At 41.7% G+C, this 19,963-nt stretch overlaps 1 protein-coding gene across 1 annotated transcript in view; it reads right to left on the reverse strand.

The window, feature by feature from the left end:
• scap (SREBF chaperone) overlaps positions 1-19,963 on the reverse strand; it is a 49,767-nt gene that overhangs the window by 24,412 nt on the left and 5,392 nt on the right. The window contains 10 exon segments of the mRNA XM_078252139.1: positions 39-251; positions 1,923-2,021; positions 3,054-3,148; positions 3,866-3,978; positions 6,374-6,500; positions 8,409-8,581; positions 8,841-8,946; positions 10,392-10,612; positions 12,544-12,701; positions 14,066-14,186. Of these exon segments, the coding sequence (XP_078108265.1) occupies positions 39-251; positions 1,923-2,021; positions 3,054-3,148; positions 3,866-3,978; positions 6,374-6,500; positions 8,409-8,581; positions 8,841-8,946; positions 10,392-10,612; positions 12,544-12,701; positions 14,066-14,186 (1,426 nt within the window).

Below are 19,963 nucleotides of genomic sequence, written 5' to 3' on the forward strand. Positions count from 1 at the left end.
GTACAAATGTACAGCCCACTTTGAATCCATCTTCTCACCATGATGATGCGCTGAGCCAGGCGTGTGCGGGCCAGGAAGTACACCACACGCAACCTCTTGGGAAGCCTTAGATTCCTGAAGGCCGGGGTCTGCAGGGTGATTGTGTGGGGGGAGGGCCGCGGCGGAGGGGGGGCCTCGCGTGTTCGCAGCGGACCAGGCTTGGGGGGCGGGAGTCCTGCTTCGGCTGGCAGGCGGCGGTTCAAATCAGCCAGCTGGGGCATAGATCGAAAAGGTTTACACATCTGGGAGTTAAAGACTAAACTAGAGATCTTCAACAGGGGGTCCTCAGAGTTACTGCGGGGGGGGAAGGGGGGGGGGGGCACCAAATGACTGTTAATCTTTTTAAAAATTTCAAAAATTAAAATGCCTTAACATGGATCCAACATGTTATTGGCAAATATAAATCAGCCTATTTTTGTGAAGAAAAAAAACATTGATGATAGGTTTACTGGCCTATAGGTAAGGTAGTCACTAAGGTAGCCATCCACAGATGTGGGTCATCCTAAGGATTCACTATGCCACATGTATTTAACATTAAAACATGATTTATAAAATCATGCCGACAATTATTATTTTACTAGCTTAGTATTCTATACACAAAAAAGGTATGTATAAAGGCTTTAGGCCGCCCTATACGTTATTGTAGGCCCAGTTTAAAATGCAACTTAATTTTATACAATATACTGTGGTGCTCATAAGTTTATGAACCCATGCTAAAGTTGACTAAAAAGAGGAATAAAAAAAATCATCTTTTGGAAATTGATCTTAATGCCTTAATTAAAAAAAATGAGGAAAAATCCAACCTTTAGGACACCAATTTTCTTTGTGAATGAATAATGTTTCGTAAATAAATAAATGTTCTTCCTTAAAATACAGGGTGCATAAGTAAGTACACCCCTATGTTAAATTCCCATAGAGGCAGGCAGATGTTTATTTTTAAAGGCCAGTTATTTCATGGATCCAGGATACTATGCATCCTGATAAAGTTCCCTTGGCCTTTGGAATTAAAATAGCCCCCCCACATCATCACATCCCCTTCACCATACCTAGAGATTGGCATGGTTTTATTTCAGTTAGCCCAATAGCTGGTTTGATTTGCATTGAGAGATGATCTTATGGAAAGTACCCCATGCCAGTCTCTAGGTATGGTGAAGGGGATGTGATGATGTGGGGCTATTTTAATTCCAAAGGCCAAGCAGTAGGGGGTCCCTGCTCTGTCTCTCTTCAGTTAAGGGGTCCTTGTCTTAAACGTTGAAGACCCCTGGACTAAAAGGATTAATAAATAAAAATCAACAGATTACTTGATAATGAAAAGAACTGTTAGTTGAAGCACATATTTTACATATACCACATATTCTTCAAAGGATTACTTTAAGAAGATTATTTTTTTGTGTATGTAAATGTTTATGCTTCCTCATTTAGCAGGGCACTGAGCTGAACACAAATGAAAGGCTTCAGGATGTATGTGACAGGAAAAAGAACTTTGAGTGGAACAGTAAGAACTGCACATGTGGGACAGCAATTTGAAAACTATGTGGTGGTGAATGTATGTTGGCCTGTGACTTCCATCTGACCTCTTGTATGGTCTATTATCTGCTCGTGAGGAAGGGGTTGTGTGTGTGTTAGGCCCAGTTCATGCGTGTCATGTTTACATTGATCATTAGGGTTGATTCACAGATATGTGCTGCTGTTTGTCAAGAATAAATACACACAGGTTTTCAAAAGAGTCGTAAAGATTGTCAACCTGCTGTGTTTTACTTCTATTTACTTTTGAAGAAACGGTGGCATGTGTCTGTGATTTGAATGATTGACAATGTCTGAAACATAAAATTATGAGTTTATGGAGGTACAAACTGAGCGTTTTGAGTGTTTGGGTAAGTCACCTCCATGCGTCGGATGTCTATAGATAGTACTGTGGTGAAGAAGAACATCTGCAGGAAGAAGTCCGACACCAGCCCCACCACAGCAAACAGACAGAACTCCTACAACACACAGAAACCAGGGGAGACGTCAGACCAGCATACAGGCAAAGCATTTCTCACTGTAACAAACGGGTATAACCGGCATAGCAGCATGCATTGCTGCATCATAAAAATAAGAAATGCAGTAGCTTGCCGCTAGCAGTACATGATATACAAGTATGAGAAACCTCCTCAAAAAGGAGGTGTTGCAAGAAGGACACACAATACTTAAGGCCAATTTATGCTTCTGCGTTAAATCGACGCTGTCGGTACGTATGTAGGCACGTGGAGATGCCGACCCTACACAGGACCCTTCGCCACGGCGAAAGCTCTGCGTGGAGCCTCCGCACAACCATAAATCAAGTTTTAGTGTGGAACGGATTTGAGGTTTCCTTAAAGGTGCTGTAGGTAGGATTGTGAAGATCCAAGACTAAGCCAAAACATTTGAACATCGACAACTTCTCAGTCCCTCCCCCTTTTCTGCTAAAGCCCAAAACGGTCTCCTAAGCTCCTCCCCCCACGAGGGAGAATGAATGCGTGTGCATGAGCAGTGATTGACACGCAGTTAGACCACCCCCCCTGGCCCTGATTGGTGCATCTGAACAGGGAGCGGTGGATTTTTGCAAATCTCACTACAGGCTGTAGGTGGTACCAGAGGAGCTGGATTTTTTTTTTTTTTTTAATGACCTGCTTCATGTAGTTCTACTGGAACATAGGGTCAGTTTCAGCAAATATGACAGAAAGTTAGTTTTAAAAGGCTTACCTACTGCACCTTTAATTGTTTTAAGACTGCATTAAAAGGTAATTCCGTGGGTTTTTTTCAACCTGGACCCTATTTTTCTATGTTTTGTGTGAAAGTGACTGATGGGAACAACAATCTTTGAAATTGGTCCAGTATTGAGAGACACATTTAGTCACTTAGACACAAAAACATAGGAAAAAAAAAAAATTACCCTTTGACATATTCTGTCTCAGTACATGAAACATGTCTTAACTACTATTTCCAATACTTTGTTTTGTGCTGATGCAACAATACAACCATATTTCTGTTACCTGGATAGCTGGCACCAGAGTGAAATATCCAATGAGGATGATGCACAGTTCAGTGGCCATGTTCTTCATGATAGACCAGCTCTCATTACTAAGGCCTGGAGAGGGAAAAAAGACCCAACACTTAAACAAACAAAAGATACATTACATTTGGAGCTTTCTTTCTTCTTTTTTTAAACATGATAACTATGTAGTGACTAGTGGAATTTACTAAATGTAAAAAAAAAAAGTTGTAGGAAGATAAGAAATCATTCCTACCACAGGCAATAAAACTGAGTGTTAGATAAGACTCTCATAAATCACAGTACTGCACTGTGCAATTTGCACAAACATAGGTTTTACTTACATCTATATATATACTATTGTAGCTGCAAATTTTTTGTACTTGTATACTTGTATATACGTTTGTACGTTCTTTCCTTTGTATTTTGTTTTCATCTATATTTTTCAAATATTTGTTCTTGTATTCTATCCTATTTATTATTTCTTTTTAAAGATTATTTTTGGGGCATTTTAGGCCTTTATTTATATAGGCCAGCTGAAGACATGAAAGGGGAGAGAGAGGGGGAATGACATGCAGCAAAGGGCCGCAGGTCGGAGTCAAACCCACGGCCGCTGCGTCAAGGAGTAAACCTCTATATATGGGCGCGTGTTTTACCGGGTGAGCTACCCAGACGCCCCTATTTATTATTTCTTGTATATTCTGTATGTGTGCTGTGTGTCTGATGTACTGATGAATCAGCATCTAGCTGTTGGTCTTGCTGTACCTGAAAAAAAAACACACACACACACTCTCACTCTCACACTACCCTTACCCTGAGCGATGCGAAGTTTCACCTCGAGGTCGACGGGGGTGGACACCACGGACTTGGTGAGGACTAAGACGTTCTCCAGGCCGATCACCACCACCAGATATGGAAAGATCTCCCTGCAGGCAGAAGACCACATGCAAAAAATAAATCAGGACTTACTTCTAAGTGTAGGCTTGCATACAGTGTAAACACTTTGCATGAGCATGACATTTTCTCTTGCCATGTTGACATGGTTTTGAAACTCCAAATTGTTTCTAATGCAGGGTTTCTACAGGTTTCACCAAGTCAAATGTAAGCCTTTTTAAGACCACAATGAAAGAAATGTCAGACCTACATCACGACATCAAAATCACAGTCAGATGTCAGAGTCCGGAAACACTGTATGAAACCAATCTCCGATTTCCTCATTGGCATCATTGGACTGGTGTCTAGACTGGCTGCAATATAAGTTGCATGTTGGTCTCATTTGTAGTCGTAATAAATTGAATTATATTTGCACTAGCGACAGAAAGAACTACAACACCACGCAATAAAAAAAACTACATTCTAAAGTGCTGCGAGAACATTTCAACGAATCAGAGGTAGCGTTACATTGACGTAGGAAAATTAAGACCTGTTTAAAATTACTTAAGACCTACAACACAATACTTTAGCAAGACTTTTTAAGGCCTACCATTTTGATTATGAAATTTTAGATTTTTTTTAGACTTTTTCTCTAGTCAAAAGTATATTAAGCTTTAGTTCTTGGATCATCAGCATTACAAGAAACCCCAAGCAAGGATTGCAAGAGGTAAAGCTGAGTTTGGTGGAACAAATGTTCCCGTCGCCGTGTAACGGTTGTGATGAATCACTTTGCAACAATATTTTGTGCGTCACCCACAATGTCTCAGTGATCATTTATTTTACCAGAAGCTGTGCCGCAGCTGTGTGGCCATCAAGATGATCCAATAAGCTCACATTAGGTTATCCATTACAGCGAGAGTGATGGCTGGATCTAAAAAAACAAAGTGATTGTGACACAGGCCAAAACAAAAAAATGAGGGTTCTCTTTCTGCCAGAGTAGCAAATAATAACTACGCTTAATTGTTATTATTATATTATTACGGCAGGGAATTTTCTGACCTGTTGAAGTGTACGGAGAGATTAGTTTGAGAGTATAGATAAGCTTCTACTGTAGGAGTAAGTGTATAACTGGGTCAACAGCTCTGCATGTTACATCAGACACACTTAGTAACACTGTAGATAGTAGATAAAACACACACACACACACACACACACACACACACACACACACACTTCCTTCACAACCACAGTATGTGGAGTCAACTATGAGTAAGCATAAGGTGTAGCTCGCATGCCTTTCCTGGTAATGTTAACCTTTATGTGCGAGTTCATGCAAACACAGAGAAAGTACAAGCCCACAGCCGACCTGCCTGGATCTTTGTCAGTGGTTGGAAAAATGTGATGTTGTCACGCCACGATGTCTGCTTTCTATTAATCCTCAAATGATTGGACAACCATTAATATCACTATCTATATATCGCCGCCCCCTCGTGAAGTCCCACCCACATCCATGCCCCATACCTTCTTCGTCATCCACACAAACACAGATTCTGTCGCCCACCTGCTGTAAACATTAACGCAAATCAATGTGTGGGAAGTCAACAAGCCTGTGTGTGTGTGTGTGTGTGTGTGTGTGTGTGTGTGTGTGTGTGTGTGTGTGTGTGCGTGTGTGTGTGTGTGTAGACCTGTCCTTGTCTTCCTGTGAATAAGATAAGAGATAATGATGAAACTGTATCAGCCTGTTGGGGCAGTAAATATTAACAGGATACATTTAAATGTCAACAGCAGAGCAGGATGTTTGCCCAGACTAATGTAATATATATTATTATTTTTTTATTATTATTATTTTATTTATTTTATTTTTTTTTGGTGAAACATGGATGCTTTACACACATCTTCAACCCGGCAGCACAGAAGATCTATACAATCATTAAGGTAGGCACCCAAGAGTAGTGTCACCAATTCAGTATCTGACCAACTGTGAAATATGGCTGCAATCTCCCCTTCTATTCCCGAGTTATGGCATTAAATAATAATATAATAATTTGAGCTCCAAAATCGAATCAGTCCAAGGGGATGTTTGTGCCAAATTTGAAGAAATTCCCTCCAGGGGGTCCTGAAATATTGCGTTCACAACAATGGGACGGATGGAAACCCGAAAACATGACACCTCTGGCCACGGCTGTCGCTGACGCGGAGGCATACAAATAAAGTACAGCTGAGGCTGATGGGAATGTCATTATTTTTGCAGGTATTTGGTCACAAACTAAAGTATTAAAACCTGAACCCATGATGTGCCTAGGTGAACAGTTAAGGGATCGGCAAAGTTACTACGATTCATCTTCTGGGTATGGGAACCATGGGTATCTGTACTAAATTTGTCTAACAACACAAACAAGGGTGGAGACAAAAAAAAAACCTTATGTAGAAAAGAGTGGGCATTCCTACCCTCCATTGAGCGTGGGTGTCAGTCCAAACAGTGTACACAGTCCCACAGACATGAGCAGAGAGCTGAGGACTGTGACCACAGCAGCCAGAGCCAGACCCCACTTAGACTTCACCATGTCAATCTTTCCTGCAGGGAGGAAAATAAGATGTGAAGAGGACAGGACACTATAGCTATCTGTACAACTGTTACATTAACTATTGTTAACTATTTAACAACTCAGCCATGAAGTCAGATGTACACAAATCCCTCAAATGAAGGGGATCTACTGAAGAGATTACTTGCTCGATGGTGTTTTAAGCCTCCAATGTCGCCTTCCAGGCAGCTAACCCTACGGTACAGATCCATTTGACCGTGCGACGCTTCTGTTGCGCCGCGCTCCACTCTATTCCTATGGGTGACGTCAAGCGACTTCAACGTGCACGCAGAGCATTCCGGGAAGGCGGCGCTGCATTTGAAAAAATGCTGCGCGTCAAAAAGCTGGCCGATGCCCATCTTTATGCAAATAAATCCGTTGAACGCAACGCGACTAACCAGTAGAAGCAGACGAAAATCTTTCAAACTGACCTTTGTCGATCTGAAATGAAGACAGATTCAGCAACTGGATGGCTTATTTCTCGCTTAAAATGTTTTCAGAAACAGGTTTCGGTGAACTACTTTCGTAAAATACGAGATCGTATTCTCAACGCGTCGCCATGACACTCTGTTGAAATTCTCGAGTAGCCAGACCCACGTCACACGTTCGTCCAATCAGCTGCCGGTCAAGGGCGTGGAGCATCAACCATGGATGTATGACGTCGCGACACCACGCTTCAGTCGTGTCGGACAAATGGATCTGTACTGTAACCTAAACCATTGCCGCACTGCCTGGAAGGCGACGTTGGGGGCTTAAAACACCAAACACCAGATTACTTCATCAACCCAGGTTTATTATTTGAGTTGAGACAATTCTGTGCCACGGTTTTCATAAAAAGGGAGGCATGCAAGTGTTGGGGAGGCCTAAAAGTTTTTAGATGCCAGTTAATACAATTTATATAGAATAGAAGAAAAAAAAATAAACACTTTAAAAGGAGTTCTTGACTTCACAGTGGAGCAAGAAACAAGACCATTTTTTAAGAAATCAAAGAGGAATTTAGGTGTTATAATCCAATGTTGTTTCAGTAATAATATCTTTTAAAACAAAGACCTTTAAAACTTTAATTTGGCCTCTTCGTTGGCCAAAGGGACTACTTTTCAAACTATGGAGGTTTTTGCATTTGAACATTAATTCTGAAAATCCCTGAATTGTAAAGATCTAGTTATATAATGTTATTTAAAACGGATTCACATAAAGTAAGTATATTTTATAGCGATGTCAGAAAATAGGCAAAAAAAAACTACATTTTATTAAATTAAAAATGAAATAAATTATTCTTGAAAAATATAATACAAGGAAATCATTTTCTCACTTTGTCTTTAAAATCTAGAATTTTAAAAAGAAAGCTCAAAACTGCAGTTCCAAACAATTTTTAAGTAACTGCTGCACATTACCGTTTGAAAAATAAAAGTCTTTTATAAGGTGCCAAACATGAATCAACTAATTGGCTTGCGTGTGTGTGTGTGTGTGTGTGTGTGTGTGTGTGTGTGTGTGTGTGTGTGTGTGTTTGTTTTGTGAACTAATGTTTGTACAGGAAAGCCTCTGAGGGTTAGGTGGATGCATTCATTCAGCAGTGTACAATGTTCCAGTGTGAGGATTAACCCTGCACTAGACAGGAACAACGTTAGCACACAAATACACGTGCACACACAAATGGCGCAATAGGCACGAGTCCGGATCTTTGGCACATTTCGAAGATTAAGTGTTGTGAAATGTGCAAACAAGGATAAAAGAAATGAAAAAAAAAAGTGAAGGAACAAGACACACAGGACAGAGCAGCCAGGTAGGGAGTGGTACTGATGTGTGGAAAGGTAGATGTAGGCAAAAAGGATGATGTATGGAAGAAGTATGAAGGAGCAAGACACACAGGACAGAGCAGCCAGGTAGGGAGTGGTACTGACGTGTGGAGAAGTAGATGTAGGCAAAAAGGATGATGTATGTGGTGACGAGGGGGATGAGCTCAGCGATGCCGATCTCCTCTTTGAAGTGGACGTGGACCATGTGATCGTCTCTCAGGCTGCAGTTGGCTGACGGGTGGAGCTGCTTCAGACGCGCCCGCAGGCTGCCCAGGAACCTGGACACAGACATCGAGATCCTCAGCACTGCAGATACACCCCACTAACTGATCTCATTATATACAGTCACTGTAAGGAAATTATAGAATGATGCAGATGATTGGTGGTCTCCGTCTCAGAGTTTGTCAAACCAAATGAATGTCTTCCTGTCAAAAAAAGAGATCAGTCGAGCAAACCAGTTGTCTCAGTTGACACTTGTTACATGAATGCCTCAAAATCACAACTTTTATTTTCTCTTCTATTGCATATGGGACTCACCTTGCATCGTAGCGGGACAGCACTAAAGTCATTGTGTAGGTCACCACCTTCTTCCTGTTGTAGTGGCTGACCCCAGTGTACTTCCCAGGGACACCAAACAGCAGGTCTAAAACACACACACACACACAGTGCGTTTCACTGTCTTTGTGGGGACCAGTCATTGACATAATGCATTCCCTAGCCCCTTACCCTAACCTTAACCATCATAACTAAATGCCTAACCTTAACCCTTACCATAACCTAATTCTAACCCTTATCCTAAAACCAAGTCTTAACCCTCAAGCAGCCCTTTAAAGTTGTGGGGTCCAGCATTTTGGCCACATAAATCTGTTGGGACCCCACAAGTATACTGTATTCCTGGTTATTGGACCCCATGAATATAGTTAAACAAGAACACACACACACACACACACACACACACACACACACACACACACACACACAATGGCCTTAAATGTGAACAAGAGTATCGGTCTGACTGTATCTGGCAGCCAAGCTGTCCCTGACTATAGATCCAGAATAAGCTCCCCACCTCTAAATCACTTGAGCTGGAAAGGTGAGGCAGAATGCTGAGCGGGCTTTGCCCAGTCAGAGAGGGTGATTTGGTTCACTATGTCAGTGGGTAAAGTTTCCTTCAGTCAATAAATTCTCAAGGAATGAAACTGCTTTTTCTCTTTCAATATGAAAGCCTCTTAGTTCTCGGATACCATTAATCCCTGCACACTATCTCCAGACAATTACTCCTGTTGAATGATGGCAGACTGCCTTCTTGGAAGTAGTGTAAAAGCCTCTGAATAAACTCAACTCCTTTGTTTTGCACCTTCACGTCGCATTTTAAAACAACCATACAAACCCTTCCCCCACTATAATAGCTACAAATCGGATTAGGTGGATATTTTTTTTATATCAAATATGCTTGGCATACACTCAGTGATACGCCATCATGTTTGAGACTGGCAGCCTCTACCAGTGTAAAAACTGAGTAATCTAGGCTGGCTAATGTCACAACACAGGAAGAGCACAGACCTGTTGCAGCACAAGTTAAACTGAAGGCTTCGGAAATGAAAGGGTTGTCTAGAAATGAACAAATGGTGGCAGGAGTCCACACTATGTTGCAGGTTGTATTTATTATTGTATGTTGCATTTTTGATATATTGGGTTGAGATCATTTCCCCAGGATACACTCTATCAAACCATGTCACGGGTCAAGGCGAGAGTCTGTACACAGGGACATTTGACAGGTCACAAACAAGCTTAAACTCAGCCTGAAAATGTCATCACGGTCTTTAGAACAAGTGTACACTGAACACCAGGAGTCTTTTCTGGGGGGTATGAAATGCTAACACTTAAACCTCAACTTTACAATTTAAAACATCTGTGTCAATTCTAAAACTATCTAACCATCAATGCCATTTTATCCCTTTTGTTTTGAACATCCCTAAAAGCAAGGAAAAAAAAAAAGAGGGGAGGGGGAAGACACTTTTTTCACGAGCACGTGTGCAGGCTATGTATTAGCTTCTGTTACACCGTTTGGGTCCTGCTCATCCCTACCTCGCAGCGTGGCCGAGGTGTGCAGGCCTTTGGGTTCATGTTTCTGGATGGTCTTGAGGAGGTCGGGGTCTGAGTCGAACAGCTCCCGCTGGTTCTGCCAGTAGTTGCCGGGAGAAACGAGCAGGCAGCCGTGCTCCGGCAACACCGACTGCATTCGCCGTAAGCCCGGAAACAGGTCTGTCACCTGGAGACACAGAGTCTCCAGACTGTGAACCCCAGAGCTGAAAGAGGAGAGACAAGGAGAAGACAGAGGTGGCAGAGATTCTGAAGGGGGGAGGTTGTATTTGTTTGGCAGCTCAAATATCAAACAATCTTCGCGCAGCATCACTTACTGCACCTTTAATAAAGCTCACAAATAACAAAAGCTCCTCAAGTAATTAGTACTGGAGCAGAAGATAACATGAATCTATCAGTTATATATCAATATATCTGAACAATAAAACAATGGTCTAGATTTGAACAGACTGCATTAAAAATCAACTGCACTGTACAACTTCCAAGCGAAACACATTTCAGTGCTTGGTGCAGTACAGCTGCAAAACAAACAGAGGGCTGCAAAAAAGCACGTGCACGACCTTTGAGTTGACAACAGATCTATGGCTCGCTGGAAGTCAACAGTTTTTTTTTAAGGTCATAGATGTTTTTCTTTCTTTCTCTCATGCCAAAGGGCAAAAATAGTTTTGGGTTCATAGTTGGACTTTGAACTGCTAAACACTATTTTGTTAGTCGATTAAAGAGCCCCTATTATACTCCATTTCAGCATCATATTTGTACTCTTGGGGTCTACTAGAACAGGTTTACATGCTTTGATGTTCCAAAAACATATAGGGCCCTATCTTACACCCGGCGCAGCGCGGCGCAAAGCCCGACCCAAGTGTCTTTGCTAGTTTAAGACCGACGCAGTTGTCAATTTCCTGTCCAGCGCCCACGTCGTTTAAATAGCAAAATGCACCTGCGCCCATCCGTGCACCCATGGGCGTGCTGGTCTTACAGGGAGATGAGTTGGCGTATTGTTATCTTGAGGCAGCAAGAAGTGATCGCACCATTGACTAACAAAAACCTGGTCTAAAGCCATTAGAGCATTTCATTGTTATTTTAACAGCGCATTAGTAAAATGCGCCTAGGCTTATGCACACCGCGCGCGCACACTATGCTTGTTACACACACACACACAAACACACACACACACACACACAGGGAAGCGCAGCAGCACACAAACATGCAAAGGATTACAAATAAAAATATTACGGTGCAAATCCGCCATCATAATAGCAATGCTCCAAGGTACAAACACGCCTGGCTTTTAAAGGGAATGGGAGATGACACTCTGATTGGTTTGTTGCATGTTACACCCAAAACACACCTATGAATTAATGAAGACACTAAGTACAACCCTTTTGAACCATGCGCCAGACTAGCAAAAGTGGATTTGGACACGCCCTAAACGCACATGCGCCAGGCGCTTCACATCGTCCGCTGTCTGCAGTCTGCTCCGATTGGTCAGCTGGCCCACTCTGTTGTGATTGGTCAACCAAATTCAAACAAGCCACTGGGCAGGCTGCGCTTGCTCAGTTAGAACCAATGGGCAGCACAGATGAAAAACTGGCCCGGCCTTTCTCAATCCATGACATCATTAATTGAGGAATTTCAAACAGGAATGTGGACGAGCCGTTTTTAGGCAGTTGAGAAAAAGTACTGTCTGTAGAAAATAAAGCTCCATTTAGAGTGAAATGTGTTTTCTTGTACTTTATATATCTATTACATACACAAAACACTATATAACACACTAAGAGATGGGAAAAATCCAAAAAAGCATAAAAGGGGCTCTTTTTAAACATTTTGTTTTTTCCAAGAAAAAAAATGCCATAAATCCTGCTCTTAAATTACATGTATTTGCCTCTTTTCTCCTTAAATAATGCAGATTGAATATCTTTGGGTTTTGGACAGTTGGTGAGAGAAAACAACCACTTTAAACACGACTCACTTTCTGCTCTGACAGTGAAATCAATCAAGAGCTCAAACTGTCAAGTCTCAAACTGCTAATCAAGAAGATAAGCAGCAGATTGGTAGATGCAGAATTGATGAAGGTTGACATCCTTCTATTGAAAAGAATGAATCTGGTTTGCCCCTGTACCACTGCGTATGTGTTTACCTGTCAGAGTGGACGTGGTTGCGTATCTCCTCCAGTAGGCTGAAGGCTCGGCCCAGCGGCGACCGAAACACGTCCACTGTCACCAGGCTGCTGTCCCACGGAGACACCGCCGCCTTCACTAACACCTGCTGGATGTAGGCAACCGGAGGACCCCGGTACTACAGAACACACACACACACACACTCAAACATGCACGTGACACATTCAGTGTGTCTGCTGAACCAGCCTTTATAGTAAGTAATCTACCGAAGTTTAACGACCACTTTTTAAACAAGAACTCAAGACGGTGAAAGTCTTCAGTGAATGCTGTCAAGGTTGCTGTAATCCTGCCTCAACGGCTTTCTGTAAAGTAAACCTGTTGTTGAGAAGTAAGTGAGCCATTGCTTTGTGTTCACCTTTCATCATTTATGAGCCTCCATCTTTGCCGTGTATACCTCTGTCTGGGTCTGAGAACCAGTTTTAGACTTTCAGAGTGAGGACAATGTTGTGAAGAGACGTCAGTTTACGGTTGGATTCAGATTTAAAAGGAGAAATCCGGTGCAAAATGAACCGAGTCGACCGTTCTCTGGGCTATGTTTTCATGCTAATCGAATGTGACCAGTTTTAGCGCAAACCGCTAATTAGCTTATTATGTTACGCTAGTCGCCCAGTAACATAGCCAAAGCACGGCGTTCGTCGTTTCGACTGATCCCAAGATGGCGCCTGCCTGTATACGCGAACGGTACTATCTTTATAAACTACGTTTTTAATAAAACTGTCTGTACACTTACAAAGTTCTCAATGCTTCGGTTTACATGTAGGGACCCTCATTATGCTACCGTGGAAGTGTGGCGCTAATTTGAGCCTTGTTAGTGGTATAGAAATAGCGATTTCTTTTTACTTTACCCGTGCCCCGACGACTAGCGTTATAAGCTAATAAGCGGTTCGCGCTAAAACTGGTCACATTCGATTAGCATGAAAACAAATCCCAGAGAACGGTCGACTCTGTACCCATGTGTTAATAACCCCTAGGTTCATTTTGCCCCAGGTTTCTCCTTTAAGGTTATAATCCGTTAAAGATGTAGTAGGTAAGACTTATAAAACTAACTTTCTGTCATATTTGCTGAAACTGACCCTATGTTCCAGTAGAACTACATGAAACTGGTAATTAAAAAAAAAAATCCAGCTCCTCTGGCTCCACCTACAGCCTGTAGTGTGATTTGCAAAAATCCACAGCTCCCTGTTCAGATGCACCAATCATGGCCGGGGGGGGAGGTGTCTAACTGCGTGTTAATCACTGCTCAGGCACATGCATTCATTCTCCCTTGTGGGGGGGAGGGCCTTAGGAGACCGTTTGGGCTGCAGCAGAAAGAGGGGGGGGGGGGGTACTGAGAAGTTGTTGATGTATAAATTCTTTGGCTAAGTCCTGGATCTTCACAATCCTACCTACAGCACCTTTAAGGGTTAGGATTCAAGGTTAAGGAATACTAGTAATAATGGGATGTATATACTGTAAATGTGCGTGTGCTTTCTCTTCTCCTACCCAGTCGGGCCGTTCTCCGAGGTCTCCCTGAGGCTCATGGGAAGGGACGCTGTAATCTCGCACTCCTGTGGTGAACTCCACGGGACCCGTCCCAGGCAGGGGAAGCCTCAATAACGGATAGCTGGGAGAGAGAAAGGGAGGGGTACATAGTAGATGTGAAACACAAGCGTGAGAATGACTGAACCTCTGAACGTCTGCTGAATTCATCTGCTGGAGATATTTTCAACAATGTTTCAAGTTCACTGAGTTCAACTGATATTTCATACTGGGACACTGGTGCCATGTAGAACATTAGACAGGTACAACAACTATTCCCCCTAGGGGAGTAGTTTGTTTTTAATTTAAAATGTCTGGAAGAGCTTAGTAATAACATTTTCAAATTATATTTTAAATGTATGCTTTTTGTGAATATATATATATATATATATAAAAATTTTACTGATTGTGTTAAATGGGCTTATGTATTGTCTCGGTCTCAGGCCCCTGAATTTAACCGAAATCATATCGTGGCAGACTTTGTGATATCTGATTTTGATATTGTGATAATTTGACACATTTTCCGACTTTGAGGCTCAGAACTCCCCGCAGAAGCAGAGAGTTTTTTTATATTCAGGCTGTGAAACAGGTTGTGGTGAGTCGGCTGGGTGGCAGCTGCTTTTAAAAATGTAATGCTTGTTTTTCATGACTTGCTAAATTGTACGATGGCTAAGAAACGTTTTTGCTGACTTTTTTTTTTTTTTAGGGTTTTATGTCGACCAAACTGTACGGGAGAAAGCTCTATGAGACATGCAATAACACAAAGTTAATTGACTTTTTTTGTTAAATAAAAGCATGTCAATAAACTCAACGTGTCTGGCCCTTATTGTGATCGTCATTTCCAGTGTGGCCCTTGGTCAAATTGAGTTTGACACTGCTGATTTAGGCAGTAGTTCAGACCACTGCTCATCACAGGTTACCAGAGCCTAAATATTTGCCCGACAATCTTCTACTCATCACATGAAATGCAAAAACCTGATCAAATCTTAGAATTTGTGAAGCTGCAGAATTAGCTTAAACGGGCAGATACTTGATATACTGTATATAGACAGGTGCGATGCGTGTGTGTTCACTATGCAACCCCTTCAGAGAACATGACACCAGGTCCTCTGGCTTTTCTTGCCAGACTAAGTGCTACCTGGAGAGAACCCCTCCCCATTTATGTGGAAAATGGGTGGGTCCTTATGAAAAAAGTTTCCTCTGAGCAACACACCTCTCATTTCTTGTCCCGTCAGTCAGCATGGGTGTGCGAGTATGTAGGGATGTTTATTTAATAATGGGAGTTTTGAGCAAGAAGAATGAATAACAACAGTTGAAAGATGAGCTTTCAGTGGCGACAGGAGAGACGGGCCGATAAGGGGGTGTTTCTGTGTACAGTACCTGTGTTCTTTATTTCTGCTAACTGATCATGTATACCCACTATCACAGGATTAACAAAAACAGTTAACTCAAATCCTTTTCAATTTTAAAAATAATTATAGAGAACACTGTCTTTCTTTTTTTAGAATATTTCTTTGGGGGCCTTATAGGCCTTTATTGCATAGGACAGCTGAGAATGTGGAAGGGAGAAGGGAATGACATTCAGCCATAGGTCGGAATGTAACCTGCGGCTGCTGTGGCAAAGACAGAGCCCTTGTACATGGGACGTACGCTCTACCAGGTGAGCTATCCAGGCGCCCCAGAGAGAACACTTCTAGCACTAAAGCATTACTAACAGGGGTATGGGCCAACATTTTCTATCATGGTATATATTATTTTATATCACAATACAGTCGCTGTTCTGTGAATTCAATGTCATGTATTTATTTAACAGGGACAGTGCTCATTAATCAACAGCAAATCAACTGTAAATGAGCCAGCTCAGCAGGTTCATTTTCATCTGTCGTCCCTGGCCAGTTTGAAAATGGCAACCTAAAAAAAATATATTTAATATTAGAATAAATATTAAATATTATAAATAGAATAAAATGACAATACAGTCAACATATTAAAACAAGAAACACAGACCAGAATTAATAAATGGTTTATAATAACCATACTTCATCACATTTGATTATTTTCTTCTTTTATTTGGAACTTCCATACAAACCAAAAAAACATGAGACACTACTTATCTTATATTACCTTGTGTCATATTACCCAACCCTAATTACTAAGTGCCAGACTGGCATGAGCCTATCATTTCTGTAGCCTACTCCGTGACAACAGACTCCCTGAACGCCTTTTTACTCGGCTCGCGTTCCACTCTCCACAATGCTGTCTTCGGACAAAAAGTCGTGTCCTGAGATTGATATTGTTGTCAGACACTTTTAGTAACAATCTGACTCCGTCAGTGGACAAAAAAAGCAAGGCTGCACAAAAAGCCCCATTAGGTTACATTGCAGTTCGGTCCGCGCAGGCTTATCACTGCAATCTCCCTCAATACTGGACCAAATTTCAAAGATTTTTGGTCACATCAGTCTATTAGATACAAATGCATGGGGAAATGGGGTCCAGTTTAAAAAAATTTTTTAAAATTTAAAAAAAAAGTTACCCTTTAAGAAAAGTTGACCAGAGGGCTGTCGTCAAGACCAAGACGAGTCAAAACCAGAACAGTTCACTGACTAAATCTAAAACGGGTCTAATCTGAGAAAAAGCAAGTCCTCTCCCAAGACCAAGCTTGAATTTATATTAGCAGCTAGTCCTTTCTTTTTTATAAACCAGAGTAAAGACAAGAGCTCTTGCACTATTAAAGTACCAAGAGCTTTCCAAACTTTGTTCATTGTTTATTAAGGATCCCCATTAGTCATCACCGTAGTGAAGACTATTCTTCCTGGGGTCCAACACAAAAATATTATAAAGCAAAATACATATTTAGTATACATAATACAAATATTGACATAGTTTATAAAATGGCACATCCAAAGAAAGGGAGGGCTGCAGCTGAGTAAACCTCTTTCATAAAAAAGGGACACATGCATATGACCCGCGTTGGACCTATTCATTAAAAACAGCTGTCACGCTGTTAGTAAAGACTCAAGTCAGCAGCGTAGTTCCATACACTTAACTGATACACCAGAGAATTACACAAGACGTTACACATTTTGTTTACTGCCGCTTTGTTCCTGCAAAAAAAAATAAAAAAGAAATAAAGAAAGAAATAAAGAAAGAAATAAAGAAATAAAGAAAAAAGCACTCTGTCGACTGATTGATGTTTTCCTCTTCCTTAACCCAACTGCCATGAAAGACGTTTCTCTGCCACAGGAGAATCTCTGAGGGGAACATTTACAGGCTTGATGGGAATCACCTAAATCACCTAGTACAATGAGGGGACAGTAGCATGCTGGCACACACGAGAAAAGGCATTGTGCATTCTGCAATCAGACAGTGATTTACTCTGCAATCACACAGTGATTTACTCTGGAGGGTAGGCTAGACCCATCAGGAACACATTATGTGTGTGTGAATTCATGATAATGTATGATGACATTATCAGCTTTCTAAAGTTGTAAATCAATCACACAAGCATCCAAGCGGAGGGGCCTGTAAAGAAATTATCCAAATGTGGAGTTATGTTAAATAAACTTGATTTGTTTGACGTTTTGATCTTTGAGATCAAGTATTTCTGTATGTATCAACTGGACGAGAGATTAGTGCTACGTTTACACGTGGGCGGCCATTTTCATAAACGGACATTTCAACCTCTCCGTTTTCAAAAATAACATCGTGCACAGCTGTCAGTTTTCAGAAAAGTGTTCGTTTACATGTACCCGTGTATACAGTCATGTGAAAAAATTAGGACACCCATGCTAAAGTTGACTAAAAAGAGGAATAAAAAAAATCTTTAATCTTAATGCCTTAATTAAAAAAATGAGGAAAAATCCAATCTTTTAGGACACCAATTTTCTTTGTGAATGAATAATGTATCGTAAATAAATTAATGTTCTTCCTTAAAATACAGGGGCATAAGTAAGTACACCCCTATGTTAAATTCCCATAGAGGCAGGTAGACTTGTATTTTTAAAGGCCAGTTATTTCATGGATCCAGGATACTATGATCCTGATAAAGTTCCCTTGGCCTTTGGAATGAAAATAGCCCCCACCCCCCCACATCATCACATCCCCTTCACCATACCTAGAGATTGGCATGGGGTACTTTCCATAAAATCATCTCTCAATGCAAATCAAACCAGCTATTAGGCTAACTGAAATAAAACCATGCCAGTCTCTAGGTATGGTGAAGGGGATGTGATGATGTGGGGGGGGGGGCTATTTTAATTCCAAAGGCCAAGGGAACTTTATCAGGATCATAGTATCCTGGATCCATGAAATAACTGGCCTTTAAAAATAAAAATCTGCCTGTCTCTATGGGAATTTAACATAGGGGTGTACTTACTTATGCCCCCTGTATTTTAAGGAAGAACATTTATTTATTTACGATACATTATTCATTCACAAAGAAAATTGGTGTCCTTAAAGATTGGATTTTTCTTCATTTTTTTAATTAAGGCATTAAGATCAATTTCCAAAAGATGATTTTTTTTATTCCTCTTTTCAGTCAACTTTAGCATGGGTGTCCTAATTTTTTCACATAACTGTATATGCTGTTAATGCCGTAAAGAGCATGACCAGCCTGTAGGTGGCAATGTAACACGAAGCTCAAGCCCACGTTAGCCAATCAGAATCCCGAAAATAGCAACAGCAGCAACGAATCACTTCCTCTCTCTCTCTCGGCTGCCTAAACCTCCGTTTGTTTCAGTTTACATGCAAACGTGCAAACGAAGATCTCAAAAATATCCACTCTGGCCGGAGTTTTTTGGAAAGACTCGTTTTCAGAGGCGAATTCTCCGTTTGCATGTAAACGAAGGGCACAAACGAAGGGAAATGTCTCCGGTTTTCAAAATAACCATGTACGTGTAAACAGGGCCTAGGAGGGTCTGGAAAATGACCCCCAAAACCTGAGGAGCAGGTGATAAGGTATATGCTGAGTCATGGTTATTGATCAGTAACATTATCACCTCCCACGTTGCCAGTGTATTGTCAATTTTGTGCTGTTGGTTGAGAGACAAATGTTACTTATCATTTTCCTTTCAGAAATGTGCTTGTCAGTTCGGACAGAAACCTCTTCTCCCCGGTTTCTTTCCCTCCCTCACCCCCCCCCCCCCCCCACTGCCCTCTGCAAGGTCACTGTAGCTCCACAAAGGCCTCTTTTGTGCTGAGTCGGCCCCCCTCCTGACAGGCAGATGGAGGGACAGACCTCCCATTCTCACAGGGCCATTTTCTCACAGCCCTGTGCTCGAGTTCTGCCTTTAACATCCCCGTCGTCGAGCACTTTTCTTTCACTTTGCCCGTTTGCTCTGCACCCCTGCTGTAAGGTGCTGCAGGGACAGCTCGCAGCAAGTGCATGCGTGTGTGTGTCAGATCGCCGGGACGGTTTCACAATGCCTTTGCTGATGAAGCCAGGGCCAACTCTCTGACATACGTCCTCTCTTTGGACCGGAGATTGAGCAAGAGTAGAAATGTGCGTGCGTTAGGTGAATGTGTGTGTTGTGGTGTCGGCGGGGGGGCTGTTATGTGTGTGCAGATGGCCGGTTCGGATGAGCAGAGCCAGTTACTTGTCTCCTCTGTCCAGTCACTTTCTTTTTAATTTATTCTGTCGACACTGGGTGACAAGAATGCTTTTTTCTCAGGTTTTAAAAAAGGAGTCCACCCTAAAAAGCAGGCACTACACCATCCCAACACCAGTCCTACTGTCACTGTCAGTCGCTCGCAAACACAAAATCTAACTTTTGAGTGTCCAACACTACTTACTTAGTAATCCGACACGTACTGCACCTATATATTTTATCCTTCACTATGGATTGTGAGCACACATGCACGTAT

This window comes from Sander vitreus, chromosome 6 (assembly GCF_031162955.1).
Source record: "Sander vitreus isolate 19-12246 chromosome 6, sanVit1, whole genome shotgun sequence".
In the NCBI taxonomy this organism is placed as follows: domain Eukaryota; kingdom Metazoa; phylum Chordata; class Actinopteri; order Perciformes; family Percidae; genus Sander; species Sander vitreus.